Source organism: Muntiacus reevesi, chromosome 6, assembly GCF_963930625.1.
Source record: "Muntiacus reevesi chromosome 6, mMunRee1.1, whole genome shotgun sequence".
In the NCBI taxonomy this organism is placed as follows: domain Eukaryota; kingdom Metazoa; phylum Chordata; class Mammalia; order Artiodactyla; family Cervidae; genus Muntiacus; species Muntiacus reevesi.
This window is the reverse complement of record NC_089254.1, coordinates 84,413,519-84,436,352: the sequence shown is the minus strand read 5'-3', so window position 1 is coordinate 84,436,352 and position 22,834 is coordinate 84,413,519. Positions and strand designations below refer to the sequence as shown.

Here is a 22,834-nt window from a genome sequence, read left to right as displayed (position 1 = left end):
ACATGAGGAAAATGCCTCCAGGCATAATTCTAGAATAACATTTATAAACTCGTCGAGTATCTCTCTACCTACCTACTTACTCTCCTGTGTAATCTGTGTGTATATGCACACATGTATTTAGAACCTATATCTCTATCATACTGTTTATGCTTTCTTCTCTTCCTGCTTCCCATGGTCTTTTCCAATATTATAAAAACATGAGTGGAAATTATGTTAACATCATACCAGCATAGTTAGAGAGTGCTGTTATGTATTATATGGCAAGTATCCTTGTAAACAGATAAGGTTGTAGCATATAGTATCACCTTAGTTCAGTGATTTGGCTTCATGACTTTTACTTTAGTGTTTCAATAATAAACTTTCATACAAATAGAAAGCTGTTGGGGAAATTGGTTTAAAAGCAACGCTGCTCTAGTATTGATAATAGATAAAAGATGGTGAAGCATCTTTCATGGAGGAATATTTTGTGGATTATATAATTTATGCATGCATGCATGCTTCTTTGATTAAAGACCTTGCTTAGATGAACTACCAGCTTTTCCTTATAATATAACTCCAAGGCAATTTACACTTAATCATACTGAGGAAATTAGGTGAATTGTTTAAGATTGCAGACTATAGAGCTTAATTTATCATTTGTTACCTTTTCTAGATTTATATCAAGTTACATGAAGTATTACCTAAGTGTTAAAGTAGTTAAAACACTTTGTCAGTTTAAACATGAAGTCTTACTGAAGCATTAAAGTAGTTAAAATCAATCCTTTATCAAAAGTTTAAATATGTGTTTTAGAGGTTATTTGCAGGGTTCCAGGTGGCTCAGTGGTAGAAAAACTGCCTGCCCACTGCAGGGGATACCAGAGATGCAGGTTTGATCCCTGGGTCAGGAGGATCTCCTGGAGGAGGAAATGGCAACCCACTTCAGTATTCTTGCCTTTGGAATCCCATGGACAGAGGAACCTGGCTGGCTGCAGTCTGTGGGGTCACATAGAGGCAGACAAAAATGAGCACACACATGCACACATACACAGACATTATATTAATATGTTATTTTGGTAAGCTAAGAAAGAATAGTGATTTATTAAATGTCTTTCTACTCTCCGTACTTTCTCTACTGGTGTTAGCTTTCAAGAAAGTAAACTTAAATTACCTTTGTTTTGTAACTCTGTTATTAAAATACAAAGTTCTAGGTTGACTGTGACTTCACAAGTTTTTTTTTTTTTTTTTTCATTCATTTGGGAGTCAAAAATGAGGCATAGGGAAAATAAATATTTTTTATTATTTTAGGTTCTCATTATTGAAGGATTATTTATTTGGTGGAACACTTGTTTGGCAGCTTGCCCTGTTAGTATTTGTTAAAATGAGTAGCTTGGCTTCCAGTTTGTCAGGAATCTAATGATAATTTGTGAAAGAACCTGAAAGCTCTTTAATATTTCATTTGTATTGCTACTTTACTGTTCTTGAGGGCAAATTATTAGACAGATTTCTTTTTAATGCCCCCTGTTTCTTGGATCTGAAGTTTTGTTTCTTTTATAACTGTATACATATCTAAATACCAAAATATATAAAATTTTATTTTGAAACTCATTTTTTTTGTAGATAACCTTAGGAGCGTCTGAGAACTTCCTCAGGTTTAGTTATGCTCTTCTAGAGAGCTTGTTTTGTAGCTGGTAGATGATATGTTGATTGCAGCCATGAAATTAAAAGACACTTGCTCCTTGGAAGGAAAGTTATGACCAACCTAGACAGATATTAAAAAGCAGAGACATTACTTTGCCAACAAAGGTCCGTCTAGTCAAGGCTATGGTTTTTCCAGTAGTTATGTATGGATGTGAGAATTGGACTGTAAAGAAAGCTGAGCGCCAAAGAATTGATGCTTTTGAACTGTGGTGTTGGAGAAGAAAGACCCTTGAGAGTCCCTTTGACTGCAAGGAGATCCAACCAGTTCATCCTAAAGGAGATCAGTCCTGGGTGTTCATTAGAGGGACTGATGTTGAAGCTGAAACTCCAGTACTTTGGCCAACTGATGCAAAGAGCTGACTCATTTGATAAGACCCTGATGTTGGGAAAGATTGAGGGCCAGAGGAGAAGGGGATGACAGAGGATGAGATGGTTGGATGACATCACCAAAACAATGGACATGGGTTTGGGTGGACTCCAGGAGTTGATGATGGACAGGGAGGCCTGGCGTACTGTGGTTCATGGGGTCGCAGAGAGTTGGACATGACCGAGTGACTGAACTGAACTGATGATATTTTGAAGAACATTGCCCGTGGTGCAGGAGACCCAGGTTTGGGAAGATTCCTGAAGAAGGGCATGGCAACCCACTCCAGTATTCTTGTCTGGAGGATCTCATGTACAGAGGAGCCTGGTGGACTACAGTCCATAGGGTTGCAAAAAGTCAGACACAACTGAAATGACTTACCACACATGGATATATTAATGTTACCTTTTGAATGTATAGGATAAGTTTGAGAGCAAAGTTGTTTCTGAAACAAGACACATTCTGCTGAAATGTATAACATCTACCCAAATGGCTTAAAAATAGATTGTTTTTCAAGTTTCTTCATAAACTTCCAACTTTCTGAGAGTTGTATGAGAACCCCACCTTCACATCTCCTCTTCTCTGAGTGAAAACACATTCAAATAATTTCTCTTTTGGTTAAAAAATGGGAAGGATTTTTTTTAAAAAGAAGTTTGGAATAGAAAAAGCAATGAAAATTAACTTATGCCTTGGATTATTTCTTTTATTTATTTATTTATTTTACTTTACAATATTGTATTGGTTTTGCCATACAATTTTTTTATACTTTTAGTTTTTTACTTTTAGGCATTTGAAAAATTTTGCTTTATTTGGAAAACAGTATCAGGACTTCACAGAATTTGTGTGTACACCTGCATGTTATTACCAGTTGAAAACCAGTGAATTTGATTTTTAGGGTGGAGTGATAAACCAAATACATATTCCTTGCAGAAATGTCATGATAAGAAAACTCATATTTTATGTTAAGTATTTGAAAGATTTGTCATTGAATGCATTATATAAATTAGATTTAAGCAAAAGGTTAATGGAACTGCGTACCAGTAACAGAATAAGAACTTAGAAATACACATGAATTTCTGTTACCACTAGAAACAGTTTTGATCATTTAATCATAAACAAAGTGGGTATACCCCAATCCCTACCAAAAGCTCAACAACTGTCCCTCAGTTTTTAGCAGATTCTTCAGGCTTCTCTTAACTCCTCTCAATTTCCCAGTACATATGATTCTTTGGAGAAACTGGTATCATCACCAATAATCACCTTCTATAACTGAAATAAGATTCATGTAGCATTATAGATAAGAAAACACTTCAAATTGAGAAAAGAAGAAAGATCAAAACTATGGCTTATTATTTGTTTATTATCTTCCATAATACTGTTGAAATACTTTCTTTCATTCTTGGTACTTTTGAGATAAGTTTATTAATACCTTTTAAATTCTGATATACCTAATTCAGGATTTTTTGAGAATTTAACAGGTCAAAATATTCTATAAAGGTGTTCTAGTCAAACAGCTAATGCAAATACTGTTATACAGGAAATATTTTAAAAAGTACTTGTTTTTCTCAGCATTTTTATAAAAATATTTAAATATACAGAATATTTGAAGGAATTATGCAGTGAACACTCATATATACTGACCGTTATTGGTGATTCTATTAGTTAATTTATTTTTTGATCCATTTCAGATCCCTAAACATTTTCAGATATACATCACTAACTATCAACTAGAGTTTATATGCAGTTCTTTTTTTGTGGGGAGAAACTGTTACATGCAAAGAAATGTATGAGGGTTTTGTTCATTTTGATCCACTTAAATCCATTATATGTAGTACAAGTTTATGAATATGTTTTTGTCTATCCATAATAATATAAATATTTAAATACTATAATACTTTTGGATATTCAAAAAATGAAAAGCTTTATCACTTTATTGCTTGAAAACACTCGTTTGTATAGGATATAATAAAAAACGGTCTATAAACTTTAAAGAAGATGGAAGAAGATAAACTTTAAAGAAGATAAAGAATATGGAAACTGAATCTTAGACTTTTCTGATGGTCTTTAAGCTTTTGCCAAGAAGGTTGCTAGTTATTTGTATTATTAGGGACAAGTTATAAGGTTACATATTCACTGGATTTTAGTTCACCCAGTTGTTTCAAAGTTTATTTTGGTTGCTTTTGTTGTTCAGTAGCCCAGTCATAAAGCAAGACAGTTCCAGAAAAACATCTATTTCTGCTTTATTGACTGTGCCAAAGCCTTTGACTGTGTGGATCACAATAAACTCTGGAAAATTCTGAAACAGATGGGAATACCAGACCGCCTGACCTGCCTCTTGAGAAACCTGTATGCAGGTCAGGAAGCAACAGTTAGAACTGAACATGAAAAAACAGACTGATTCCAAATAGGAAAAGGAGTATGTCAAGGCTGTATAATGTCACCCTACTTATTTAACTTATATGCAGAGTACATCATGAGAAATGCTGGGCTGGATGAAGCACAAGCTGGAATCAAGATAGCCGGGAAAAATATCAATAACCTCAGATATGCAGATGACACCACCCTTATGGCAGAAAGTGAGGAAGATCTAAAGAGCCTCTTGATGAAAGTGAAAGAGGAGAGTGAAAAAGTTGGCTTAAAGCTCAACATTCAGAAAACTAAGATCATGGCATCTGGTCCCATCACTTCATGGCAAATAGATGGGAAAACAGTGGAAACAGTGGCTGACTTTATTTTTGGGGGGCTCCAAAATCACTGCAGATTGTGATTGCAGCCATGAAATTAAAAGATGCTTGCTCCTTGGAAGGAAAGTTATGACCAACCTAGATAGCATATTAAAAAGCAGAGACATTACTTTGCCGACAAAGGTCCATCCAGTCAAGGCTATGGTTTTTCCAGTGGTTGTGTATGGATGTGAGAGTTGGACTGAGAAGAAAGCTAAGCGCTGAAAAATTGATGCTTTTGAACTGTGGTGTTGGAGAAGACTCTTGAGTCCCTCGGACTACAAAGAGATCCAACCAGTCCATCCTAAAGGAGATCTGCCCTGGGTGTTCATTGGAAGGACTGATGCTGAAGCTGAAACTCCAATACTTTGGCCACCTCAAACCAAGAGTTGACTCATTTGAAAAGATCCTGATGCTGGGAGGGATTGGGGGCAGGAGGAGAAGAGGCCAACAGAGGATGAGATGGCTGGATGTCATCACCGACTCGATGGACATGAGTTTGGGTAAACTCCAGGAGTTGGTAATGGACAGGGAGGCCTGGCGTGCTGCAATTCACAGGGTCGCAAGGAGTCGGACATGACTGAGTGACTGAACTGAGCCCAGTCATGTCTTACTCTGTGACCCATAGAGTCCAGCATGCCAGGCCTCCCTGTCCTTCAGCATCTCATGGAGTTTGCCCAAGTTCATGTCCATTGCAGTGATGCTATCCAGCCATCTCATCCTCTGACACCCTCTTCTTCTACCCTCAATCTTTCCCAGCATCAGACTTTTCCAATGAGTTGGCAGTTTGCATCAGGTGACCAAAGTACTGGAGCTTCAGCTTCAGCATCAGTCTTTCCAACCAGTATTCATGGTTGATTTCCTTTAAGAATGATTGGTTGGATCTCCTTGCTACGCAATCTTAGGAGTCTTCTCCAGCACCATAGTTCCAAGGCATTGATTCTTTGGTGCTTTGCCTTCTTTAGGGTCCAGCTCTCACACATGTACATGACCACTGGGAAGACCATAACCTTGGCTATTCGGACCTTTGTCAGCAGAGTAGTATCTCTGCTTTTCAACACACTGTCTAGGTTATTTAGGTTACTTAGTGTTGTCATATAGGAAGTAAAGCCTTGGCTACAAAATTTTGACAAATACTAGGACTGTTATGGAGACGGCAATGACATCCTATTTCAGTACTCTTGTCTGGAGAATCCTAGGGACGGGGGAGCCTGGCGGACTGACATCCATGGGGTCGCATGGAGTAGGACACGACCGAAGTGACTTAGCAGCAGCAGTAGCAGAACTTTTAAGCATACCTTGAGGTAACATAGTCTATTGAAATCTTTTATGAGGCCCGATATGATTAGGATAAGGGAGAGAGAAAGTGAATCTCTCCCGGTCTAAAGGGTGTAAAGGTATATTTAAAAGGCAATCTTGTGAATCAGTAATAATAATGTGCCAATTTTGAGGAATAGTAATAGGTGATGGGATCTCTGGTTGCAATGCACCCATAGGTTTCATAAAAGAATTAACTTTTCTAAACTCTGTTAAGAGACACCATTTGTTATGTTTCTTTTTTATAACAAAAATAGAGTTCCAAAAAGAGCAAGATTCTTCAATATGTTTCAATTTTAATTGTGTGTTTATAAGTTCTTTAGTAGCTTGTAATTTTTCTTTCATAAGGGGCCATTGCTTTGTCCAAATAGGCTCATAATTTTTCTTAGTTATTTTAATAATTGTTTTGTTTGTTAAATGAGCAGTGGCCCCTAGGAAAAATGTGGAATGTATATCTGAGTTTGCCATTGTATAAGTAAGTCCCTTCCTATTAGATTAAAGGGTACATTTATCACATAAGGTTTTAATGTTGCAGGTTGGCCTTTTGGACCCTCACATGAGTATATTTGAACACTTTGATAAACTTCTTGTACTTTAGTTTGAGAAATTCTTGCAATTTGGCAAGAGACCTTTTGTATAGGCCAGGATCTGGGCCATAAATATTTGGAAATAATAGTAATATCAGATCCAGTGTCAAGGAGACCAGAAAATCTTTTACCATTAATTTTGATATTTATATTTGGTCAGGCATACTCAGATACTAATGATGTCCACAAAGATTGTTTTTGATCTGTACTGTCAAACCTATCTGTCCGTACATTATTAGAGGAATTAATAGAAATGTAAGGTAAAAGAAGTAATTGAGCAATTTTGTCCCCCTTTTTGAATTGCCATAGAATCTGAGATGACATCAGAATTTGAATCTCTCCTTTATAATCTGAATCAATTATTCCAGGGTGAACAGTAATTCCTTTAGAAGTCAGACTAGATCGGCCAAACAAAAGACCAAAAGTTTGTGGGGGCAGGGGTCCAAAAAGTCCGGTAGGCACTCTAGTAGGGACTGTTTGAGGGTAAAGGAAAAAATCATTTATTGACGGCAGCACTGCCGGATGTTGAGGGTTTGAGGGAAAAGATAGAATTTGCTCCTGTTTGGAGTTTCTTGGAATAGGTTTTCCATCAATATCAAATTTAAATTTACAATTTTTGGCCCAGTGTATTCTTCTACAGCAGCGAGGGCAAATTTTTTGGTATTTTATTAGCCTTCTTAGGGCAGTCCCTTTTTAAATGATTTTTATCTCCACACAATTAAAGCATCTTTCATTTCCCTTTTTAAAGATAGTAGCCATTGCCTCAATCAGCATTTGCATCTTTTGAGCTTTTGATCCTAGATTGTGATAAGCTTTTAAGTAATCAATAATAATTTTAGTCTCACAAATTGCAGCTATAGCTCTTTGACATTTTTGATTTGCATTCTCATAAGCAAGTAATTTCTCTAGCTGTTTTTTGGTTTCTTCTCCGATTACAGTACGGGAAATAGTAGCTTCTAATCTAGTTTAAAAATTAGCATAACTTTTCATTAGGTTCCAACAAATGAGAGACTTTTGGAGTTGTGACTGTCGGCAGAGGAGAAGCATTTGGAGCAGCCAGGGCAGGGCTAGTAAGAAAATTTTGAGATATTTTGTATTGTTTTAATTGGGCCTTTTGTAAAGTTTATCATTTAATTTATATTTATGTAATAAGTGTTCTGTCTGTTGCTGAATATTGGAAGGGCTAGAATGTACCTTGAAATGGCAAAATTATAGCTTTAATAACAGCCCATAGGGGCTAGAGATCAACTGGAATATTTTTTCTTTGTTTGGCTGCTCATTTAACATTTTCTTTGACCTGGAGCCAAATTTCTAAATCAAAACTGCATTTATCAGAAAACTAAGGATTATGTTCAACTACTGTTTGAAGGCAAGTCTCTATTCATTGCCATGAAGCCAGAAGTCCCTGAAATTTAAACAAATGGTGAAGTAAAGTAGAAAAATAATGGGGCTGGCCAGCCGTTTAACCCATGCCTTAGTACTTACCGACCTCAATAGGTCCCTGAGTCACTCCGCCCGATATGCCGCGTATACCAGTGTCCCTGTTCCTGGGCGCCATTTGTTGGGGTCCTTTAATGGACCGGAACCTGGTGGTACGGAGTCGACGATAAGAAAGTAAGAGAGAGAAAGAGAGAGGGAGAAAGAGAGAGAGAAAGAGAGACAAAAAAGACCCGGGGACCTAAGCTCTGATGGAGCAAAGGTGCTTTAATGATTTTTCTATGAGTATATATAGGCTACAGTACAAGAAACTTCTTTCGGGAATGATAGAGATCAGAAAACCAAATGTACAGCAACCGTTACCAAGGGAACAAGGGGTAATGTTAGTCACAAGGTCAGGGCACAATCCATATCTCAAGAAAGGGGAGCAAGACTAAGCAGCTTTGTCCTAAAGAGAATGTTTACTAAAGGAGACCCAAGCCTGCCTCACACAGTGACCTCAGTCCCTGGGAGCACGTGCTGTTCCGCTTGAAGAGGGACAGAGGACTCATGAGAGACAGCACGTAGGCATCCTCCCGTCAAACATTCCCTGACAACTTAGTTTTATAGTTTATGTAAATTGGGAATATTCTTCAATGTGGCAGTTGCCCCGTACTCATTTTATGGGCAAATAAGGACAGTCTTTTGACATCCCTTTTGGAGGATTAGGAGAAGTCAGTGTAGCAATTGGTTTGATATCAGGAAGCATCAAACTGAGATTTTATTTTTTAACTTTTGTTTTAAGTTGTTCTCTTGTAAGTAATAACAAAGAGGGAGTTAAGACAAAAAAGAGGAGACAAAAGTATAAAACAGTGGATAGCCAGGAGATAGGTAGATAATGGAGAGGTGGGAACTGCTAAAGAGAATATCCCAAGACAACAGTGAACTGCAGTCCTGAAGAGGTGTCTGCCTCTTCATCAAGTGAGTCTGTAAGTTCTCCATTTTCTCAGTAATACTTCCCTTAAAATAAGTTGCAGATCTAATCTGCGTACACTTTTAGAAAAGCATTTTCAGTGGGAGAAACACCAATTCTGTGAAACATTCTATGGAAAAGTGGTAAATTTTGCATACTGTATCTGGCTCTTGAGGTTCACAATGCATTATTAGCACGTTGTCACCTCTGAAAAGTTTTAAGAAAGGAACCTGTTTAACTTTATTTTTAGCGTATTTCACTTGGAATTACTTGAACATGGAACCCTTTTTAATGTACTCTGATTTTTGTTTGCTGAAACTTGTTCTGTAGAGTCAAGTTTAGAGATTAGCAACTAGGAAGTGTTAGGTCCAATTCTTATTTTTTTGCAATTTTTAAAAATTTATTTATTTTTAATTAGAGGATAATTGCTTTACAATGTTTCATTGGTTTCTGCTGTACATCAGCATGAATCAGCCATAAGTATACATCTGTATCTTTGCAATTTGATTATGGTAGAGTTGCAAGGGCCTCGTCTCTGTAGTTCTCTATATAAAATGTAGTACTTTGTGAATTTTCACTTTCAAAGAGTATAATATTGTTGATGCCCTAAATCAGTGGTTTTTAAGTTTTCTATTCTTCTAAAAATTATCAGGATCTCAAAGAGCTTATATTTTTTATGGGTCATAGTTACTGATATTTAAACATACAGGAAATTAAAAGTGGAAGACTAACATTTAATAATTTTTCAAACCAAAAATAGTCTATTACATGTAAACATAAATAACATTTTTAATGAAAAATATATTTTCCAAAAACATGGAGTGTGGTATTGTTTCACATTTTTTAAACAAATTTTAACAAATGATAAAAGTAGCAGGATTCTCTTATCTCTTTAGCAGTTCTATATTATCTTCAACATTTCATTTTTGAATAAGTGGTTAATGTTATTTTCCACCTTATAGCTTCTCAGAAACTCTTTGTGTACTAAATGATATTTCACTTGAGAACCAGATTATCTTGTTAACTATAAGATATTTCTCTGTGGGAGGTTGATTGATGGATATCTAAAGGCCACTAATTGAAATTCTGGTGGAAATTCAAATTGGAATTCTTTTGCAATCTCTTACATCTGTACTTTTCTTTTCATGTACCATCTGCAATCAGTTTGACACTGTATATTGGTAGTGTCTTTAGGTTCTTTGCTAAGGCAGATTCTAAGATTATATCTGAGTTCATTAGATAAGAATGTTACAGTTTATTTACAGTAATAGAAATGCTGCTGTTGCTGCTGCTGATACCACCACCATCACCACCACTGACCAGCACTTATATATACCATTTAGCCATGTTGTAGGTGCAGTTTTAAGCACTTTACATGTGATTACATATTTAATTTTAGCAATCATATGAGGTGAATACTAATTTCCTCCATTTTTCAAGTAAGGAAATTGAGGCATAAAGAGGTTAAATGATTTTCAGTGTCTGCAGTAAGCTTCAGAGGGAGAATTTTTACAAGTACCATATATTCACTGTAGGTGGTGCTTCCAAGGTGGCGCCAGTGGTAATGAATTGCCTGCCAATGCAGGAGGGTCATTGCCAGAGACTTGGGTTCAGTCTCTGGGTCAGGAAGATCCCTTGGAGTAGGACATGGCACCCCACTCCAGTATGCTTGCCTGGAAAATTCCATGGGCAGAGGAGCCTGGCAGGCTACAGTCCGTGGTGCTGCAAAGAGTCGGACACGACTGAACAACTGAACACACAATGACATGCATTAATTTAGTAAAGATGGTTGGTCAACTACTGTGTATTATAGAATTTGTGAACTGTGAAGACTTAATACTAAATCTGGAAGCCTATTGTCTGTGTTTTCTGGTTAAAGAATGTCTGCTTCTGACATGCTTTAGAAATCTATATACAGTCACTATTTTGAAAAATATTTGCTGTGTTCACATATGTCATTCATTACACAATAAATATTTGTGATCTATTCCAAGACACATTGGGTGTCTTCCCACAGCTAAGTCCTTATTTAAATAAGAAACTTAACCTATCTCTTATCTAATTTGACAATGAGCAAAGTGTTTCCACTCCCTCAGTAAACCCTGTTACTGATGCTTTTATCGTCCTGAGCTCTCACAACTGGGAACTGGTTATCCGGAATTGACCAGCCCTAATGCCCCTGCTCATTTCTGCTCCTTCTAGTGGAACTGTATTCTCTCAAGAGTTGTGTTCTTACAGTTTTGTTCCCAAATCTCTTTGTACTCTTTTTCCTTGTTATTCTGATTAAGTAATTTCATTAAATCTTATGGAGACAGATGAATATGAATGTGAAAAGGCAGTTTTTTTGTGGTTTTTTTGAAAGTTGAATGCTTTGGAAAGATAATAAACAGGCAGTGGGTTGGATTTGGCTGTGGACCATAGTTTGCCAGCTCCTAATTTATAATACTGTGCTCTCTTCCTTTTCTTCTAACCACTCAAAATACCTCTCTAAGTAGCCTCACACTTAACCATATATCTGCTTTTATTGCCTTTGTCTCTTCACTAGGATTTAACTCTTGTTCAACTACCTCAGAAGATGCTCTTTTTTTGTCTCCTTTTCTTCTTTTAACTTATGAGTCAAAAAATAATTGTTGCAAAGAATGTAAAAATAAATTCAAGCATCATTGTAATGAATTTTTATAGACTTTTTCTATGATGTTTGTGAGGTCTGTTTCTGGAGTAAATTTATAGGTGAAGGAAGTTTCATTATAATGAATGGTATGTTAATTCATCAGTAATGAATTCCTTAATAGGAGATGCATGAAATTGTAGATGATATAGAGTTAAGATACAGTATAGTTTTTCCTATTTAGAAAAACTCTCAAGCCTCCATCACAGTTTTAAGCATAATATTTTACTTTCTTTGAAATTACTGTTTATGTTTGAAAAATATGTAATATGGAGACAGTACAGTGTTCTGGTGAAATATAGAAACACAGGAATCAGGTATGCTAAGCTACATGTGACTTTCGTACTTGGGAATCTTACCTAGACCTTTTAAGAAACTTAAGTTCTCTTGTTTGTTAATTGCAGTATACAACTATCTAAAAATTCAGGGAGACAATGCATATAAATTGCTTAGCAGAAACCTGGTATTTAGTAAGCCCTCAGTAGTTGCTGACTGTTAAGTAACATAATTTCCCCCCCATTTTTAGTCCTGGGAATAAGATACCTTGCATAACATAGGTATTGTGGTTCTGTTTTTTCTGTCTGAGAAGACAAATACATTATTCCATTTCATAAATTAATTTAGAATGTTGGCATTTTATTTTGCACATTATTATTATTATTTGATAACTCAAACTATATTTAGGACTATAAATATCTTTTACCAAAGTATACATCCTTTAATGTTAAACATAATTTCAGACTCTGGTTAAGCTTCAGTCATGGTTTGAAATTTATCTTAAGGTCCCTTATGTTTTGAACTCCAAAGCTGGGTATGAAATGTATGAAAAATTTTGTTTTCACCACTTTTCTGAAATATGAATGCTTATTTTACTGCTCACCAAGGATCCAGGGCCATCTTAAGCCTGTCTGTTTATCCAGTGTCAAGCTTAAATGTCAGTTTCCAGTTATGCTAGAAAATGTCATCTGGATCATTAGTTCTGTGGTTATTGTGATGAATCATTACGTATACAGAGTATAAACTATACACTAGCAGATGTTCGCATATAAAATAACACACAAACTGAGATCACAGCATTAGTGTTTAAAGATGTAAGTCAATGTAAGGAAAATGTAAACTTCATAAGAGAAGGTGCCATGCCCTGTTCATTTAGTAGTCTTCCTGACTAGTATATATATATACCTAGCATTAGGTAGGGAGAAGGCACTGGTACCCAACTCCAGTACTCTTGCCTGGGAAATCCCATGGATGGAGGAGCCTGGCAGGCTGCAGTCCATGTGGGGTCTCAAAGAATTGGACATGACTGAGAGACTTCACTTTCACTTTTCACTTTCCTGCATTGGAGAAGGAAATGGCAACCCACTCCAGTATTCTTGCCTGGGGAATCCCAGGGATGGGGGAGCCTGGTGGGCTGCCATCTATGGGGTTGCACAGAGTCGGACACGACTGACGTGACTTAGCAGCAGCATTAGGTAGACACTCAATAAAATTTAGATTAGCTTATGTACTAAGTTTTTTAAAAAAAATTGGATTGGAAAATAGCAGAGACCCAAGCAGGGTTCCTTGCTGCTGAAATACAAACTACTAATCACCACTGAAATATTCAGCATTCTGTGGTGGTGGAGGGAATTCCGAAGGAGGTTTATGTTCTAGAGAGCTTTGTCATTCACCTATAGTTAGTATCTATGGTGATTCTACCATAGGTGTTGCATAATATTTAGATCCTTACTGAACTAAGTCTTATATGCTTACAGATGTCAGTGTTTTATCACTGTACATATGTATATAGTATTGAGTTTGTTTCTATCTTTTTTGCTTTCAAGGAAGCCTTTGCTCTATGGAAAGATTCTCTTTTTTTCTCTGTTAATAAAATCTTACTTTTATAAAAGGACTTGAGCACTAGGTAGATCTTTGTGGCTTACACTTGTGAAAGCCATTGGTAGTACTTCCCGGTGAAAGAGAAAGGAAGCAAAGAACAGAGACTCGGCATGTGATGGCTCATGTGTGCAGTGCCCACGTGTGCACTGTCTAAGGAGGTGCCTTTCTCACCACATGGAGTCACTTAGCTGAAAACACAGCTGTGTAGATTTCAGGCCAAGTTCTGCTGCCACTTGGGAATGTCCTCTGCTACATAAACCTATAGCAGCATGTGGAGCCGTTCCTTTTACCCACTTAGAATTCTGAGCATGCATCTGTACGCCCTGGCACACACAACTGTTGTGTTGTTCTTTGGGCAATCCCGAGGTCACTTCTTTCTTTCTTGGCAGTCCGTTCCTACCTAACTCCTAGCCTGACACAGACACTTCAAGGGGAGTGGGGAGGAGGAAGGACCTAGAGAAGGAATGTGTGTATCGCAGGTGTCGCGTGTACAAGTGTCCCTGTTTCTGAAGGTTTGCATAGAAAGTTGTTCAATCACTAAGTTGTGTCCAACTGTTTGTGACCCCATGGACTGCAGCACACCAGGTTTCCCTGTCCTTCACGATCTCCTGGATATCTCACTGTCTCTTGCTCATAGTCATGTCCATTGAACCATTCAACCATCTCATCCTTTGTTGACCCCTTCTCCTCCTGCCCTCAGTGTTTCCCAGCGTCACAGTCTTTTCCAGTGAGTCAGCTCTTTACATCCAGTGGCCAAAGCATTGGATAGAAAGGCCAGAATGTAAACGTGTGCAAGACTGCTACTCTCTTGGGCTCAGTAAAGTTCCTCTGAAAGCTGGTTAGGTTGTAGATTATTTCTGTTTGAGAAGGAGGAGTCTTTTTCTAATTTGCACAAAGATACTACAAAAGCTAATGGTGACCCTCTATCAAACCCTCTGGACAATGGGTCTCCACACTGTTTCTCAGAGTGTCATATGGAGTCCTTTGCAACCTGTCAAGTTATCTATGGGAAGGCTGCACTTTCCAGGAAAAACAAAACCGTGAGGCAGTTTTCAATATTCTGAAATTTAGGTTAAGCCTGATCTTTTTTTAACCACACCCCAGTTTTGTTTTGTTTTTCAGTTATTCCACTCTCCAGTATCATGTATATGCTAGAGAGACTGGGCTCTGTCATTTCATCCTGGCTAACATTTAGATTCAACTACTGTTATTTATGCCTGCTAAATTTGCAATTTTGTTGATGTATTGTATTCCCAATTTACAAAAGTGGCTCATTGTGAAGCATTTGAAATGAGAGGAGTAATTTAGAATCACTGCAACTTAAAATAACACTATAAGTACAAGAAGTTACTAGTTCTCTGGTATAAATATGAAATGTGAGTTTGTGTATTCTAGTACAAATAAATCTGTTTTACATGATTTTGGAGAAGCTATCAGGAAACAAAAATGTAAAGATACTAGGTTTGATCTTTGTGTACCTGAATTAGATTTCGTTAGATTAGTGATCTCTTTGCCCTTATGTTTTGCCTATCATGAAATTACATGAAGCTGAAAACCTTCAGATCATTTGTGTTTTATTCAAAGTACATTACTCATTATGCAGTGCTGTTGCCTGTCTTTGCATTCAGCTTCTGCTTCATCTAATAATGGTTAAAGGACTTCTGTAGATTTTCTTCTCTATGGCCATTAGTAGAAAATTTCAGTTCTAAATTCTTAACTGAATTCTTAAAGCCGAAGAAGACATTCCAGAGATCGTTTTCAAACTCGGTCTTTTATGTCGTCTTGAAAGGTGTTGCAGCGCATGGAGCAGTGCAGGGCACCAGGAAGGCTCCGTGCACTCCTGCGTCTTTCTCCTGAGCAAGTCTCTCATTTTCCCATTTTAGTGTTAATTTAGTCTTTCTTAAGCATAGGTGGGAATAATGATGAAGTAATTAATAGGAGAATGAAATTGCAAAATATTTCAAGATAAAGGAAAATGCATGATTAAAAATTCCATAATTTTATAAATCTTAGATTTATCAAAAGGGTAAAAAGCAGCCATATGGTCATCACAAGCAAGAGTGTGTTTTATTCTGTTAAAAAAGAATGTGCTTTATTCTATTAAAAAATAAGTGAATTTACCTTTAATCTTTGGAAGACTGCTAAGAGAAAAAATATCACAAAATAACACTCCTTACAAATAGTTAGAACTACTGACAAAGGAAACCCCAGAACTAAAAACTGCATCCGATAGACCCTCTACATGAAGAGATGAGGATGTAATATATTTCCACTGTTTTTGAAGATGCTCATTAAGGTTTTGTTTTTAAAGTTTTTTAAAACACATGTAAATCCATGGCTGATTCATGTCAGTGTACGGCAAAAATCACTACAATATTGTGAAGTAATTAGCCTCCAACTAATAAAAATAAATGAAAAAAATGAAGTTTTTTATGTTCTCTGAGTTAATTATTGTCCCCTCCTCACAGAATCAGGTTTCTGTTTTTCCTTTTTCCCTCCAGTCCTGTCTCCCCATTTTCCCATTCCTTCCCCTTTCTCCATACTCCTCTGTTCTCGTCCATCTCCTTCCCCCTTCCCCTTGGTGTTCTTGGTGTTCTTCCTCCTTTTCTTCTATTTTTGTTCTCTGTCTTGTTTTTACATTTACAAACGTAGGTATCATTTATTTTAGATCGTAGACATTTGTTTCCTCTGCTTTGTATATGAAGAGTTTGTTTTTTCAACGTGATCTCTTTTTTAAATGGGAAATCTTACAATGTTCAAACGTCTAATAAGAGACAAATCTTATAATAGGAGACAAACAGTACTCACACAGGACACATTGAAAGTATCAGTCTAAGGTGAGTGGGAAGACAGCTTTCTACCTGGTTATAGACCTCCTAATGTGATAATGCAGAGGGTTTATTCTGGGTACTAACGTCCTCATCAAAAGGCTTACCACTTCTTGGTCTATCAGTGAAACTTACTTGGAAAGCAGTCTGTGTTCCACGAAGAGGTGCACTTAGAGACTGAGATATCCTCCCTGCCTACCTGAAATCATCTTCAAAGGAAGGTTAAGATGGGTGATCACTGAAGCAGTTGTTCCATGTGTAAACTTTTCACTAGCCCTAATTTCAGCTGTTTTTCTCTGTCTCCCTTAATCCCAAAGGCTCCCGTCTTTGCTGTAGCTGCTTAGGAGTATTTTCTGTTTGCGTCCTCCTCTGTCCATCTGATCCCTTAACCATCTACTTTCCCAACTTCCTGAAATAATGTTGATATCTTTTTCCATCTCCTTCACTCTCCTCTCCTCAGCTCTCCTCTCCTTTCACTACTTTGGGTTTATCTTTTCCTCTGTCTGCACTGTCATGAGTATAGTATTGAGAAGGAGGGAAATCAACACATATTTTCAGTGTTCATTTTTCTGAAACATGTACTTTAAATGATAACATCTGTTCTAGTTTTTGCTACCACCAGTTTGAAGGTACTTGTTTTTCATGCAGCCCAACTATCATTATATTTGGTTAGTTTTTTTTTTTTTTGCCAGTTTAAATTGTTTAAAATACCCCTCTTGTTCTGATGTGTAACCTTTTGTAAGTGTTAATAGCAGATCATCACTTTTCCTTTTAATTTGGTATTATATAGTTTTCTATGAATTGTTCATTTGAATTTCATATTCACTGTAAAACCCTGGGGTTTCTTTTTGCAGTATGTTCACTCTTAATCATATTTACTGGAAATATCTTATGGTATTTTTTGTTTGTTTTTGCTCTAAATTTAATTGTGTTTATGAATTATGTTATTTTAATATTTTATCTGTTTTACAATTTGAGGTAATAAAAATGACAGACAATTTACGTTAAGTAGGGTTTTTATTTTTGTTTTATTCTAAAATGAATTTTTTGTGAAACATTTTTGCAAAATAATTTGGCAGTGCGTTTCAAGAGAGAAGAAAATTTCTTTATGTTTTGATCCTATTCTTAGAAGACTAAAGGAAGGAATAAAGTTTGATGTTTTGAACTCAGTATTATTATTTTATTAGATGCTTTCAAATACAAAAAGTCAGGTGAAATATTTTTGTGTTTTCCAGATTATTGTTCAGTTGTAACAATTGTGGACCAGACAAATGTAAAACTAACCTGCCTGTTCTTTAGTGGAAATTATGAAGCCCTTCCAATGATTTATAAAAATGGAGATATCGTTCGCTTTCACAGGCTGAAGGTATAACTCCTACTGTTTAGAACTTACATTTGTTTGAAGAGAACTCAGTATTGCTCACTGAAACTAGTTAACACTAATTATGTGGTTGCTTTGTTAGAGCATGACTTCAGGCATTTCAAGAGATAAGAAGAAATGTAAATAAGATCAGACTTCAAGTGATTTATATTAGGAAACCTCTTCATTTGAACAAACTACCTGCCCTCCGTCTACAGAAGTGTTAGCTGCTGCCATTCAGAGGAGCTGCATTCTGTGAAAGAATTTTAGTAAAAAAGCAAAACTATTAGATAGTATGTGATTTTTTAATAATCAGCTTTTCAGTACCTTAATATTTTCAGTCTCTTAAGTTTTAAACATTTTAGTTCCTTGCTATTTTGCTCTTGTTACATGAGTTTCAATGCAACTCCTTCACTATCTTTGTTGTCTTTTCTTCTAATGCTTCGGTTTATCTGTGGTTCTTGTGATCACTGATGCTCATAAATGAGTGAGGTACTCAGGGTGTATTCTATCAGTGGTCTTAGATATGGTGGGAAATAACTCTGTTGCTCTATTAGTGCCTTTCCTCTGAGAACAGAAGAATAGTGGAGAACTTTGATTAAAGAGAACTGGAAAGATTATTATTATAGCACTATATTGCATGCTTATCCACTTTTCAAAAAAAATAGCTGATTGGCACACATTACTGTTTCCTGTAGTACAGTTGACCTTTGAACAACACAGTTTTAAACTTCAGAGGTCCAGTTATGCACAGATTCTTTTCAGTAGTAAACAGCATCCCATGGTTAGTTGAATCCATGGATGCTGAAATGAGGAGAGAGGGCTGACTGTAAGTTATAAGAGAATTTTCAGTTACATGGATAGTTGGTGCCCTTAACCTCAGTGTTCATGGACAACTATATTTACAATTTTTGTCTGTTGTTTAATTGAAGTGGAATATACATCTCTCTTTCCACAGTACTAGCATGCTCATATATCTAACACTCTAGAAACTTCCACCATACCCTCACCTAGGGTTGCCATTCACACTCTTCCCACCCCTAGCAGTAAATAATCTTATAATTTCTCACAACATTTATTAGTTTCTCTACATTTGTTCTTTATATAAAAAGAATACAGTCTTTTTTTTTTTTTGAACATTTGGTTTATGCTTGTTTGATTCAACTGTACTATTGCATATAGTTTTTACTTTCTTCATTTTCACTGCTAAATGGTATACCATTGTTTGAATACACTAGAATTTGTATATTTATTCTGTTAGTTGTTTAGGTAGTTTTCATTTTGGACTATTATGCTGCTGTAGACAGTCTAGTACATATATTTTACTGAATATGTATATTATATAATATATAATATACACATTTACATATAATTATATAATTATAATGTATATTATATAATATGCATTTCAGTTGATTGTATACCAAGGATTGTAGTTCCTAAGTTCAAGGCTGTGCATATATTTGCTTTAGTTTATAGCTAAACTATGTATTTAATTTTGCAGAGTGATTTTTACCACTTATACTCTCAGTGATACAGAAGAATTTTAGTTGTTCCACATTTTCACCAGCACTTGATATTTTCCATTTTTTTGAATTTCAACCATTCTGTTGCATTTGTATTAGTATCTTATTGTGATTTTAACTTGAATTTCCCTGAAAAATTAAGAAACTGAGAACCTTTTAAAGTTTGTGTGTCTTCTGAAGCATGAAGTGTCCATTGGAGTCTTTGGCTCATTTTTTATAGGATTTTAAACTCCCATTTCTTAATGATTTGTGAAAGTTCTTTATATATTTAGGCTACAGATCTTTTGTCAGGTATATGGATTGTGAATATCTTTTTCACTCTATGTTAGTGCCTACTTACCCTCTTAATGGTGTCTTTGGATGAACAAAAGTTCTTTATTTTAATATATTCTGCTTTATTAGTTTTTGTTTTATGATCAGTACTTTTTAAATTTCTTGTTTAAGAACTCTTTGTCTACTCATTTTATGAAGATAGCTTCTAAGCTTTCCTCGAAGTCATTACAATTTTCTTGTTTCATATTTAGACCTGTAATTTCCTTTTCCTACAATGTCTTTGACAGATTTTGAAGTTAAAGTTTTTCTGCCTCATGAAAACAGGAAATGTGGCCTTCTTTTTCAATTCTGGAAGAGTTTATGCAAGATTACAGAGTTTTTTCCTTACTTAAATGCTTGGTAAAGCTATCTGAGTTTGATGATTTCTTTATTGATAATTATATTAATGAATTAAGATTTCTTTAAGATGAATGAGGTTTTTTTATTCTATCAGCTTTGATGTATTTAATTTTTAGAAAAAATTATATCATTATCAAAAATTATTTCATTCAAATTGCTGACTTTATTGATATAAATTTGGTCATATGTTACTCATCTTTTAGATGTTTGATGGATTTGTAATGACAAATCCTTTTTTGCAGTCTTAATATTATGATTTGTGTTTCTTTTCTTTTTTTCCAAATCCACCTTTTTCTAGGGTTATTATTTTTGTTAATCTCTTCAGAGAGCTGGTTTTTAGCTTTGATTTTCTCTACTATATGTTTCTATGTCTCTTACCTTTGATTGTGTTTCCCTTCTACTTTCCTTGGATTTGAGATAATATTCTTTCTGCAGCGTCTTGAGATAGAAGCCTAAATTTCTGATTTTTAACCGTTATTCCTTTGTAAAATATTCACTTATTTCTATAAATTTTTCTCTATGTACTGCTTTAGTTATATCAAACAAGTTTTAACACATCACAGTTTAAGCATCCATCAGTTGAATACATTTTCCAATTTTCCATAAATATATAAATATATTTATTAATATCAGGCAGTATTACAGGAGACTTAAAAGGCATTTCATAAGTTCAAAAGGATTGTTTTATGGCGATGTAACAGTCATAAATGCATGTGCACCTAACAACTGAACCTCAAAATTCAGAAAGCCAGTGTTTTTAAGGTTTATCTCAGTTCTCTCAGTCAGACTGATGAAACCTTAGCCTCAGCTCCATTTTTTCCACTTCATACTCTTATTTTGGGTGTTCTAGTTTTCCCTACAATATTCATAAGTAACTATCTCTTATTATCCTTTTTCTTTTTATAAATTATATCTTAAAATAAGTTAATGATTGTCTTGTCAGTAAAAGTGTACTGATAGTATTAGGGGAGCTACCACATAGCTCTTTAAAAAATAAAAATAAATTTTGCATAATGTTTTACAGTTTACATGGTAAAAGGATCACATGGTACTAAAGGATTTCGACGTAGCTGAGTAGATTTTTATCATTTCATATTCTAATTATTTAAAGATTATGTCCTCTAATATCTGTACTGGCAAAATTTTATAGTCTCCTGTTTCCAGTTCCTAGGTTCTACATCAGTAACCTGTTTCTTCTGTTTTCTGCGTTGCCACTTTCTTAGATCCAAGTATATAAAAAGGAGACTCAAGGTATCACCAGCTCTGGCTTTGCATCTTTGACATTTGAGGGAACTTTGGGGGCTCCTATCATTCCTCGTACTGCAAGCAAGTGTTTTAACTTCACTGCTGAGGACCAGAAAATGGTAGAAGCTTTACGTATTTGGGCATCGACTCATATTTCACCTTCTTCAATATTAGTCAAATTGTGTGATGTCCAGCCAATGCAGTATTTTGACCTGACTTGCCAGCTCTTGGGCAAAGCCGAAGTGGATGGAGCATCATTTCTTCTAAAGGTAGGTATTTTTAAGTACTTAAAACTGTAAGTTAGCATGACCTCAAAGCCAAAAAGACCTTTTATTTCAGCATTCTGATGGAATAAATAAGCAGCTATGTATTAAGAACTTAAAATCTAACCTTTTTAATGGTCCTATATTTCCATGCATCCTTATTCTTGAATTTCCATTTTTCATCCTAAACTTTTAGAGAAAAATAGTGTTATCAGTTCTATACTTTAAATATAGTATACTTTATGCTGTTCATGTATTTCTTATTTTAGTACTGGTAAAAAGAGTTGTTTCCTCTTGCTATTTTTAAACTACATTTCAAAAAATGTGTAGTTTTGTTGCTTTATGTGGATGTAGCCTTTCTTCTCACTTATTTGCTTTCTTGGTTTGTTGTCATTCCGTTCTCTTCTGGGTTATTTCACTACCTGCTTCATGGGTAGATCATGGATGGTTTTGAAGTGTTTATTTTTCTTGTATTTTGTTTTGTTTTTAAAGCCACAGGATTAAAAAGGTGGCCTAAGACCCATCTAATCTTTGTTTATACCTATTCCAGTTTATTTATGAATAGCTTCTGGAGAGGTCAGTTGTCTGATATTATCTTCACTGAACCCTGCCAAGGCAGGATGCTGTTAAACACACACTACTTCAGCCCTGCTTCTGTGGTTCTTTCTTAGGTTTCTGCTCTTTACAGTGATGGAACGTAATGGGAAATGGAGTTCAGTGCCATTGGGCAGATATTGGGGTGTAGCATTATTTTCAGATGTATCTTGCCCATATTAAAAAAATTAGCAAGGATAGAAATGATTGAATAAAATAGGAAGTTTCTGAAGTTGAAAATAGCACATATTTATATATACATGAGATAATCTGAGAAAGTAAATGTGTGTTATAAAAAAGGGTAAATGAGTTAAATATGACAAAACTGAAGCTAAAGAAACATAGAATCATCCAAACAAAATGAGGTGTTTTAAGTCCACCAGTCGTACTTTATGCCCAAAGTGACTTACTTAACAAATGAGCATTTGTTAATCATCAAACATTTCTAACGATAATGAATCTGCTGTGCACAGAAATATTCTCCATCTTTTGACTGCTGTGTTGTTAGTACATAATTCTGAGGTAAAACCTGCCACCTTTTAACTGACATAGCTGAATCTACATTTTCTCTCTAAAGCAAGAAATCATGCATGCATCCCATTTTTATCAATAGCCTTTTCAGATAAGTAAAAACAACTTTCATGTAGAGATTATTTTAAAATATAGCATTCAGCTTTGAATATAAGAAATTATTTTAGTAAGATTTCCTTGAGGACAATTTGAAAGAAATCTCAGAAGTCCTT

At 35.5% G+C, this 22,834-nt stretch overlaps 1 protein-coding gene and 1 long non-coding RNA gene across 14 annotated transcripts in view; both read left to right on the top strand.

The window, feature by feature from the left end:
* Positions 1–22,834, top strand: part of LOC136171112 (uncharacterized) — a 1,397,893-nt gene that overhangs the window by 45,533 nt on the left and 1,329,526 nt on the right. The window lies entirely within an intron of this gene.
* POT1 (protection of telomeres 1) overlaps positions 1–22,834 on the top strand; it is a 93,866-nt gene that overhangs the window by 31,082 nt on the left and 39,950 nt on the right. For 11 of the 12 annotated variants that reach the window (XM_065938857.1, XM_065938861.1, XM_065938856.1 and 8 more), the window contains 2 exons: positions 17,667–17,797; positions 21,213–21,503. In XM_065938857.1, the coding sequence (XP_065794929.1) occupies positions 17,667–17,797; positions 21,213–21,503 (422 nt within the window). Of the gene's footprint in view, positions 1–17,666; positions 17,798–17,930; positions 18,085–21,212; positions 21,504–22,834 lie in introns of those variants that run through there. The other variant, XM_065938866.1, reaches the window with a different exon arrangement.